Source organism: Lepus europaeus, chromosome 3, assembly GCF_033115175.1.
Source record: "Lepus europaeus isolate LE1 chromosome 3, mLepTim1.pri, whole genome shotgun sequence".
Taxonomy (NCBI): domain Eukaryota; kingdom Metazoa; phylum Chordata; class Mammalia; order Lagomorpha; family Leporidae; genus Lepus; species Lepus europaeus.
This window is the reverse complement of record NC_084829.1, coordinates 40,473,801-40,484,861: the sequence shown is the minus strand read 5'-3', so window position 1 is coordinate 40,484,861 and position 11,061 is coordinate 40,473,801. Positions and strand designations below refer to the sequence as shown.

Here is an 11,061-nt window from a genome sequence, read left to right as displayed (position 1 = left end):
CTTGACTACACTATGGAGAAAGATTGATAAGCAAATAGATCCCTTCCTCAGGGATTGATGGGAAGAGGACGTCTTTGCTCTCTGAAGGCTTCTGGGTAGATGGATCAACTTGTCTAGAAACTACCAAGGGATACCTTTTTACCTTTCATACTTGCCATCCCTTCTCCCTACCTCCTCACTTGTTTTTGACATTGTTCTACTTTACCACAACATCGGCAAATAACTTGCCTCAGGGTCTATGTCCTAGGATAACTTGCCCAAATATCCTTGCCAAAATATGGATTGAAACTTGCCGAGTGTTTGCATACACCTGTCGGCTTACAGGGCATGCAAGGGCAGGCAAACATGAGGACATGGAAATTCTGCAGTACCTAGACCCTGGGGCCATCCACAGACATGGCCTTATTCAAAGGAAATGTAACTAATTTGGATTTGCACTCAGATTCAAAACTAAAGGTTTAAAGGCTATCGGTTAACACTGTTTACGTTCACAAGTACTTAAAATTGTCATTGTTACTTAGCCTGCTAAGTTTTATGAGCCAAAGATGACTGAACAAAATAGGGCAGCATTTGGGGTTTTAATTGTACCTGTTAGGATTGAAATAAGGCTCCAGTAGCTTGAAGCAATATACAGGATTAGTGGCTAAGAACATCTAGAATTGAGTGGTTGAATACTAGAGTCTCGCGTGGGTCCAACGCCCTCAGATAGTTGACTCAGATGGTGGTACCCCTTTTAAAAGCAAGATGAAGGAAAGTTCCGTTTCACTGGAGTAGAGATCCCCCTGGGTCACAGAGAAGGACATTGACAATTAGAGGCGGTACTGAAGTCTGAGAAATGGTGCCTACAGGTAAGGAGGTTAGTGACAGATCACACCACGTCTTCATGTCAGACCCTGCTTTGAGATTGCAAGCAGAGGCTGATGGCAGATAGTCCACTGGGAACACATACCAAGGGTGGGAAGTAGCCAGAAACAAAGGGAAATCAATACCAGGATGTCTTGAGTTAGGCATCAACACAGGTAACTAATTGTTCTATCTCAAGGGAATTCTAGGAAAGGCTTTGGAACTATCCAATGGGGGTATTTATGCAGTGTAATGTGAAGCAATGTTTGATCACTACTTCTTGATCGCACGTTGCCAAGTTAGACTTACCAGGCTTCAGTTGTATGTACACTGAGCAGGTTTTCAGTCGGCTCTGCCAATGTCAGAATCTCCAGGACAGAATGCCAGGTGTAACAATGACGACTTGCTCCTGGGTGAAACTGGTCCCTTGGCAATAGCTCAAAGGAAAGGTGAGGCCAAAGGACTCGATTAATGCTCGAGTGTTTCCAGTCTCTACAGAGTGTACCATAGTCTTCAAAGAGTGCAAGTCCATGCCGTTTTCACATGAAGTTCTTGCATGAAAGAACTTGTTGAACCCCACTTAGCACTACAGTATTTTCTTGAAGTACCCTTATGTAGTTCAGCCTCCCGGGGAACGCAAACTTTGAGGACTGTAAAAAGCCAAACAGAACAGCTTAAGCGTCAATGGTAAAAGAACATGCAAGTTCTAGGAGCTAGAAAACTAAGCACTAAAACTAAGAGTTGTGACCAATGAGTCTGAAAGGTATTAACTTAAAATATGGCTCTTGGGCCTATAAATGAAAACCAACATACCAGTCAGACCATGACCTGGGTGGACATTGTGCATGTACATATTGGTAAACATATGCTAATATAGTACCTGGTAGACATTCTCGGCCATAAAATGTAAATACCTTCATAAGGGATACACCTTCATTAAAACAGTGACATGAAAGTATTTCCTGGGTTACTATATCACCACTGAACACTCTTGAATAGCTACCTCAAATCTGGTTTGGTTTCCTAGCTTTCAAAGGTTGTCATAGAGGAGAAATCTTATCAAAGATGGGTAGCTCTTGATAAAAACTAATATCAGCTGTCACTAAATTGACTGGCTATTCCAGCCATCAACTACATAAAATTCTTTGAGACGCCATTGGAAGTTTCCTGTCATTCCTTTGCCATCTAATTAAGATGATATTTCTAAGTTTTAACTAGTCTAGACACTTGAGAGTTCCATTAACAACAGCTTTTAGCACGATGTACATTCTTCAACTTGGCAATTGTGAATGATGCAATAGAGGAACTACACCTGACATCTGTAGATACCAGTGCAACTACTATGAACAGTATCTCCCAGGAAGGGTTCACTTAATGTTAGATGGCTTACAAAAGCAATGTTAATAATGCATCATTTTAGAAATAATCTGGCAGATGTCAAAATCTAAAACATGTTCATACTTTCATCCAACTATATAGCAGCCTCCAACTCCATATAATTTGTTTTTAAACTTCATTTCTTCAAGTCTTCAGTATTTTCTGAATATCTACCAACAGTATCTGGTAAAATACATCCTATTCTATTTCCAGTATATTCTAGCAATTTCTGTCATGGGAAGAGCCACATGTTTCTGTTAAATAGCCTTTTATCTTCCAATGCTTATTGCTGAGTTTAGTGGAATCTCGTGGAGCATTGGAATAAGATGTACACAATTCAAAATAACAGTGCATCCTATAGAATGGGCAAAAGTTGGAAGCATTTCCACTGAGATCTGGTAGCAGACAGGGATGCCCACTCTCACCACTGCTATTCAATATAGTTCTGGAAGTTCTAGCCAGAACCATCAGGAAAGAAAAATTACAGGGATACAAATTGGGAAAGAACTCAAACTATCCCTCTTTGCAGATATAGGGTTCTTTGGATCCCCTAAGTAAAGAATCATGAGTTCCAATAGTCTGAGTTTGGCAAAGTAGAAGGATATAAAACTGATGCACAAAAATCAATAGCCTTTGTATATACAGGCAATGCCATGGCTGAGAACTAAGATCAATCCCATTCACAATAGCCACAAAAACAAATACCTTGGAATAAACTTAACCAAGGACATTAAAGATAATTACAAAATCTTAAATGATGCCAAAAAATGGAAAAATCTTCCATGCTCATGGATTGAAATAGTCCATATCAAAATGTCCATTCTCCCAAAAGCAATTTAGATTCAATGCGATACCAAGCAAAATACTAAAGACATTCTTCTCAGATCTGGAAAAAATGATGCTGAAATTCATATGGAGGCACAGGAGACCTTGAATAGCTAAAGCAATCTTGGACAACAAAAAGCCAGAGGCATCACAATACCAGATTTCAGGACATACTACAGGGCAGTGGTAATCAAACAGAATGGTACTGGTACAGAAACACCAGAAATCAATCCAAACATCTACAGCCAGCTTATATTTGATCAAGGATCCAAAACCAATCCCTGGAGCAAGGACAGTCTATTCAATAAATGGTGTCGGGAGAACTAGACTTTCATGTGCAGAAGCATGAAGCAAGACCCCTACCTTTCGCCTTACACAAAAAATCCACTCAACATGGATTAAAGATCTACAACCCAACATCATCAAATTATTAGAACACTGGAGAAACCCTGCAAGATATAGGTACCAGCAAAGACTTCTTGGAAAAGGCCCCACAAGCACAGGCAGTCAGCCAAAATTAACAATTGGGATTGCATCAAAGTGAGAAGCTTCTGTACTGCAAAAGAAACAGGAAAGTGAAGAGGCAACCGATAGAATGGGAAAAATTAGTTGCAAATTATGCAACAGAAAGGGTTAATAACCAGAATCTACAAAGAGATCAAACTCCAAACAACCCACTTAAGAGATGGGCCAAGGACCTCAATACATTTTTCAAAAGGAAATCCAAATGGCCAACAGGCACATGAAAAAATGTTCAGGATCACTAGCCATCAGGGAAATAATCAAAAACCACAATGAGTCCTTTCTCCTTTCCTCCGCCATCGTGGTGGGTGTCCCTGATTCTCCCGCGCCATGTCTTCTCACAAGACCTTCAGAATAAAGAGGTTCCTGGCCAAAAAGCAAAAGCAAAACCGCCCCATTCCGCAATGGATTCGGATGAAAACTGGTAATAAAATCGGGTATAACTCCAAGAGGAGACATTGGAGAAGAACCAAGCTGGGTCTATAAGGAATTGCACTTGAATGGTGCGCACATTTCTTCTGTCTCAATGTCACTATTACCACATCAAGCTGAAGATGTCACCATCTGGACAGCTGGACACGTTTGATTAGGGCTGTGACCAGTGGGCTGGTTCAGTAATAAATGTGAGACCTCTAAAAAAAAAAAAAAACCACAATGAGGTTTCACTTCACTCTGGTTAGAAAGGCTCACATTCAGAAGTCTACCAACAGATGCTGGCGAGGATGTGGGGGAAAAGGGACACTAGACCACTGTCGGTGGGAATGCAAACTGGTAAAGCCACTATGGAAGTTAGTCTGGAGATTCCTCGAAGCCTGAATATAACCCTACCATACAACCCAGCCATCCCACTCCTTGGAATTTACCCAAAGGAAATTAAACTTGCCAACATAAACATTAAGGTGCAGACAGCTTTTATTGCAGCTCAATTCACAATAGTCAAGACCTGGAACCAACCCAAATGCCCATCAACAGACTGGATAAAGAAATTATGGGACATGTACTCCATAGAACACTATACAGCAGTCAAAAACAATGAAACCCGGTCACTTGTAACAAGATGGAGGAATCTGGAAAACATCACGCTGAGTGAATTAAGCCAGTCCCAAAGGGACAAATATCTTGTTCTCCCTGATTGACAACTAACCAAGCACCAAAAAGGAAGCCTGTTGAAGTGAAATGGACACTGAGAAACAGTGACTTGATCAGCCCTTGTCCTGACTGTTGATGTACAACTTAATACTTTATCCCTTTTAGTATATTTTGTTTTAGTTAATAGTATTGGTTGAACTCTGTAATTAAACATCTAAGAATAATAGTGTGAAATTTAACTGAAAAGTGATCTGTTAAATGAGTGGGAATAAGAGGGAGATGTGCAATTTGGGACATGCTCAATCGGACTTGCCCCAAATGGTAGAGTTAGAAACGTGCCAGGGGATTCCAATACAATCCCAGCAAGTGGCATGTACCAATGCCATCTCACAAGTGATCAGTTTCATTTCAGGTGATCACACTGATAGGTCTAAGAGTCAAAGGGATCACACAAACAAGACTAGTGTCTAATACTGATAGAATCAAAGAGGGAGAGAACAATCCAACATGGGAAGCAGGATACACAGCAGACTCATAGAATGGCAGATGTCCTAAACAACACTCTGGCCTCAGAATCAGCCCTTAAGGCATTCGGATCTGGCTGAAGAGCCCATGAGTATTGTAGGCATGGAAAGCAAAGACACTCTGGAAGAAAAAAGACCTAAATGAAAGATCTGAGTGAGATCCCAGTGGAAAGAATGGGCCATCAAAGGAGGTACCTTTCTCTGAAGGGAGGAGAGAACTTCCATTTCGATCTCTTTTAGACAAGGTTCATAGTCTGCAAACTCAAAAGGCTTCCATAGCCTTGGCAACTCATGACTAGAGCCTAGGGAGATTACTGATGCCATAAAGTATCATTGTTAAGTCAACAGGAGTCACTGTACTTCTCATGTGGGATCTGTCCTTAATGTGTTGTCCAATGTGAAGTAATGCTATAACTAGCACGGAAACAGTATTTTACACTACCAGTTTGTACCCACACAGAATATAATCTTCATATACAGAAGATTTAGTATATAAAGATAATTAAATGAACCTTGATGTGAATGGAATGGGAGAGGGAGCGGGAGATGGGAGTGTGCAGGTGGGAGGGAAATTATGGGGGAAGCCATTGTAATAAACTGTACTGTAGAAATTTATTTACTAAAGGCTTAAAAACACTGCTAAAACTACTTGCTAGTACACAAGGATATACCGAGATTCACCGAAAATGCATATTGCTGAAAACCTGAATTTCAACTTTCTTAAAGCTAAATAAACCTGTATTAAACTCGTTAAAACATGTCTGAACAGGATCTAACTTTTGAAGCATTAAAGGGATGCATTAGTTTGGAAAGAGCCCTTTTAGAGTAACATGAATTCCAAACTTCTAGTACAAGAAAAATATTAAATTCCATTTAAATGGAACACAAGTAAACTCGCTGCTTTATAAAATTGCTGGGTACAATATCCCACAAGTTGGCAGTTGACAAGTGTTCCATCTTTATGGGGGGATGGGGTGATACTAGAGGTAAAAAGCAGCAGCTCATTCACGTGCACTCAAAACGAAGCTAACTTGTTCATGCCACCATTGAACAATAATGGGGCACACAGCTAACCACACAGATCTCAATCGGTTTAGCTTGCACAACTGAGCTTCAGTGGGGCTGTTTTGATGGGGTCTCCAATTGCACCCAGATTCTCTGCAGACGAGAGTAGAGCTTTCAATAGAAACTTTAAACAAGCGAAGTTAAAATTGTGAAGCATTTCTTGGGTGAGCTAGAACAGGAGATGAAAGGTGTTTATACTGTCTTCATGATGACAATTGTAAAATCAAGGCAGTAACTACCAAGAGGTGGAACCAGCCATGTCAAAGAGCAAAATGAGTCCTAGGGTGCTCAAGGAATCTTGGTTGGCTATCTGGAGTACCAAGAAATGAACCTGCTTATCCAGAACTTTTCTCCCTGAAGTTCAAGGCAACCAATTTTAACCTATTAACTATAGACTTTGGAACATAGTGATACTTTCTATTCTACCCTCCCTCCTGACCATACTTTTCCTCCTTGCTCTTATTCCCTGTCACAACTTTCACAATTATCTACTTCTAGTTGGTATAGGGTTAATCTTATGAGTCCAAAGAGTTAAATATGAAAGCACTTTCAAAAGTAGAGATAAGGGTTATAAACAACTCATATCAACTTCACTCCTTTTTAGTACTGTTATCACTTAACAAGGAAATACCGTATCTTGAAACTGGCTTATTTCACTAAGTATAATGGTTTCTGGTTGCATCTTTTTCTTGCAAAAGAGACTTCATTCTTTACAGCTGAGTAGCAGTCCATAAAATATACATAGATAAAACATTAACTTCAGAATCTGACATTGAAAGCCAAAGCTCTTAGCTTGCCTGGGAAGGCTTCAGCAGGAAGTCCTCCACTATGACAATGTTCCTGCTCACTCTCAAGGGCAGCTTGAGTTTGGTTAGGAAGTCATTAGAGACCCACCTCACGGTCCTGATGTGACTGTTTCCCAGCCTTAAGTCTTTAAAGACACCATCTTTGTCTAACAAACTGTAACATGGTCAAAGTCTTGGGCATCTTCAGTTCACTTAGAATGTACTCAATGGCTAGTATCCTTACAAAAGTGTCATGAATTTGGAGATCATATTGAGAAACTTCTAGTTAAGTCCATTTTCCATGAGCCTTGTGAAGTCCCCTGTGCTTACTATGCATGTATGGGGATTAGCAAGACTTGGAATAAACATCAAGGCACTACACATACTTGGGACTTATTAGGGTAAGATTAGTCATTACCCATAGTAACATTGATAATCTCAAGTTTCACTCCATAATATGGCCATCAAAACATACCTAGGGGTGGGCACTGTGGTGTAGTAGACTGTCTCCACCTGTGGTGCTGGCATCCTATATGGGCACTGGTTTGTGTCCTGGCTGCTGCTGTTGTGATCCAGCTCTCTGCTATGGCCTGGAAAAGCAGAAGATGGCATAAGTGGCTTGGGCCCCTGCACCCAAGTGGGAGACCTGGAAGAAGTTCCTGGCTTCAGACTGGCCCATTTCTGGCCACTGTGACCCTTTGGGGAATGAACCAGCAGAAAAGACCATTCTCTCTCTCCCTCTGCCTTGCAAAAAATAACTAATGGTATAAACTATAAGCTTCAGTTATCCTGTTCTCCAGATTGAACTAATGTAAATGCCGGAGTTCCACTGTAGTGGTCTTTACGTCGTGTGCCTGCCCGTAGTGTAGAAAAATGTGTACTTGAGCCTAATATTAACTGATTGAACTAGGATAACACATCACTAGGGAGAGAAACCAGAATTTCTCAGGGAAAGTCTCAGCCAAACATCTGCAAGTTGAAGAAAACCTGTGTCCACAGGTCCTCAAATATACTGACCATCAGATGTGGGTAGGTGAGGGTCAACCTAGGGGTCTGATGTCTTTAGGTCTGGACAAATCCAGATGGGCTCTACTAGACTACAATTTGCCTCAACTTGGAGTCTGCTGGTATCATGAACTCGTTTTTGGAACTGGAAGTTGACAAATGAGGAATCGAAGTTTGTATACCCATCATCTAGATAGGGCAGAAAACAAACCTTTAAATGGAGAAGGCAGGCTAATCAATAGGATAAGCTAGGGAGCAAAGGAGCCTGGGGCTTGAAAAATACAGGGGAAAGTGCGTGCTTTGCATCAAAAGCCACATCTATATAAGGATGGGGGGGCACAGCTTACAGTTAAGGATGGAGAGCTGGCATCTCCCCTTGCCCTGAGTATTGTATCTCATAGGGAGACAAAGTGTAGGATGAGCTACTCTATCCATGCGAAGCTTTCTAAAGACTCATGATACTTAAAGGTGTGGAGAATAAGAACAAACCTCACAGGGAATACCCTTGATAAGAACTCACACAGTGGTTAGTGTACCTTAAGTTAGTCTAGTTACTCAGAAGATGGCCTCTACTGAAAAGAGAAATTCTGTACCCTGATACAAGCAGCTTGGAAGAAGGCAACCAAAACGGATCCATGGAGACAGGTCAGGTCTCTGTCATGACAAGGTGGTACAAGGGATGCCTTGGAGTTAGCCCAAAGATGTGGGATACAGCCTGAAGTATAAGTGACAGCATAGCCTGATGTGGCCCAAGCTCAGTCTCACTCTGGGTTTATTCTTGTGTGGGTTCTAATAAATGCAATGCTATATTCCCGGGGGCAGAACTCAAGTTCACAAGGTATCTGAGATGTGACATTACTGAGAACACTCAAATTGTTTCAGCAAAAACATATCATTCACCTAGAAACTGCTTGGAGTAGCATCAAAGCTACAATCATATGTTCCCTCAGAAGCTACAGGCAGGGATTTGTGCTGAGGGGTCACAGAAGGTTTGTGGACAGAAACACTTGTATTAGCTGCTGTCTGTAATGGGCTTCAGAGGTTAGTGCTTCCTCTCCCTGGCAGGGTGTTCACCTTGTCCCTCTACAAATGTCACTGGCTTAGGGGGCAAACACAGTCCTGGGTACCCAATGGATCCTGCAACTAGTAGAGAATGGCAAGATGAGCCTCTGGACTCCTTAGGAAAGTATCTGCCTTGATAACCAAGGAGATGAGAGACACAAAGCACTTCTGTTCTCCAATAAGCCATCGTAAACATTTTCTGGACACCTTGGATGTGCAAACCAGTAGGGCTGAAGAAACTAAAGTCTTCCAATCTAGGCAAGTTACATGCAGACTTAAAAGTCATTGTTTTCAGTCACTGCTGGTCACTTATGTAAAATCTTAGTCGTTCAGTTAGATGTAGCTTTAACGTGTCAATGTCCTCACTGACATGCTGAGTCACCTGCACTTCTAAAACTCGCACCCCTCATGTGGCAGATATTACTTGAATCACAGTTGTAGGAAACTTGACTGCAAGCCACAAAGACCCAATTACATAATATAAATATCAAAATTCATCTATGTGTCCCATGATCAGATCTGCCTCCCAGTGTGACTGCTGATGCTTAAGCTTTTTGAAGTTTACTTATAATGATAGCAAGGTTTTGATTGCAGGGATCAAGTCCCCAGGAAAAATTACTTGTGAGAAGCTGCTCTTTGCCTGCTCTGTCAGTGGCCTCTAGCAGTCTTGAGCCAGTATTGATTGAAGTCTTTGCTGGTTAATGTGCCCTTCGCTAAAGTGTAGCTCTATGAAAAATGAGCCTGCACCAGGATGGGAAGTCTTTGTAAAGAACAATTTGACTGTCATTGGTGGGGCATGGACATCTGCAGGGAATACACTGGGATCCAGGCACCTGCCACAAGTCCTTCAGAGCCCATGGTGCTGACAGTGTGCTGCCTGACAACTTCTAGTAAATGGTCATGGGTGGAACAGTCAAGTGACAAGTGCATGAGTGTCCCCTGCTGCCTTCTGTCCACTTATACCATCACCCAAGCTCCTGGGCCTCATTCATAGCTGGATAACTAGAGGAAAATGGGGAAGTTCTACTTACAGAATGAAATTCACCGCCAGAAACCACTGAAGTTGAAGGGGAAACGCTGGGAAAAATGGGAGTATAGGAACTAAACAAAACTCGGACCCATGCCCTCTGTGGGATGGTGAAACGCATTGGCAGAGAATGAAGAGGTCTTGCTGACCAAAAGGCTTCCATTATTGGCTTGCATTTGGCTTCAAAATGGCAGAGTACTTGTGATGACTTGAGACTGTAGTCCCTTGAAGACTCCAGGTAGATGCTGGACATCCTGGACCTAAACCCTCAGAGGCACTGATGCTTGATGGGTCTATGTGCTTGATATTGTGGTACTCTGAAATGTACATCTCCTGTCTCCTGGCATACAGCATACCATTTTGTGGAACCTGGAGTGACAAGTCTCTGGTAGCGAAGGAGATAACTAGTGATGCCCAGGTAGCCTCATGTGTCACTGGGAAGACTGGCATGATTACAGGGTTGAGACTCTCAGCCCCACCCTCAACATCTGGGGAGGAGAGAAGGGCTGTGAGGGTTCAGTTGACTGCCAGCAATGCAATCGGTGACTTCTGTGTAACTTGGTCTTTACTAAAAACCTCAAGACTGTATTGAGCTCAGACAGCTGAGCACGTGGGTGTACCCGCTGGGTGGTATAGCTGGAGAGAATGTGGAAGCTTTGGGTCCTTCCAGCTAAGCCTTGCTCTCGTACACCTCTTAAATCTGGCTGTGTATTGATGTCTTTTGTAATACCCATTACAACATAATACATATAAACCTAAATATAACTTCTCAAGCCTTGTAGACTTGCAGTTGGGACAGCCTTCTGTAACAGGGCGGATTAACTAGAGGAAAAAGGAGCCTTTTAATATGTGTAATGTCCGCAAGAAAATAAAATTCAATAGTATAGTACACAAAGATACTTAGAACTGTGTGGAAACGACTAAATCCTGACTTTTA

At 41.9% G+C, this 11,061-nt stretch overlaps 1 protein-coding gene across 1 annotated transcript; it reads left to right on the top strand.

Moving 5' to 3' along the window:
* Window positions 1–3,850: 3,850 nt before the first annotated feature.
* On the top strand, window positions 3,851–4,190 carry LOC133756867 (large ribosomal subunit protein eL39-like). The gene has a single exon (XM_062187481.1). The coding sequence runs from the start codon at window positions 3,898–3,900 to the stop codon at window positions 4,051–4,053; it is 156 nt and encodes a 51-aa protein (XP_062043465.1). The 5' UTR covers window positions 3,851–3,897; the 3' UTR covers window positions 4,054–4,190.
* Window positions 4,191–11,061: the final 6,871 nt, after the last annotated feature.

Bases quoted from the DNA above. Each gene is read 5' to 3' on its own strand.
- LOC133756867 (XM_062187481.1), top strand. From the start codon at position 3,898: ATGTCTTCTCACAAGACCTTCAGAATAAAGAGGTTCCTGGCCAAAAAG.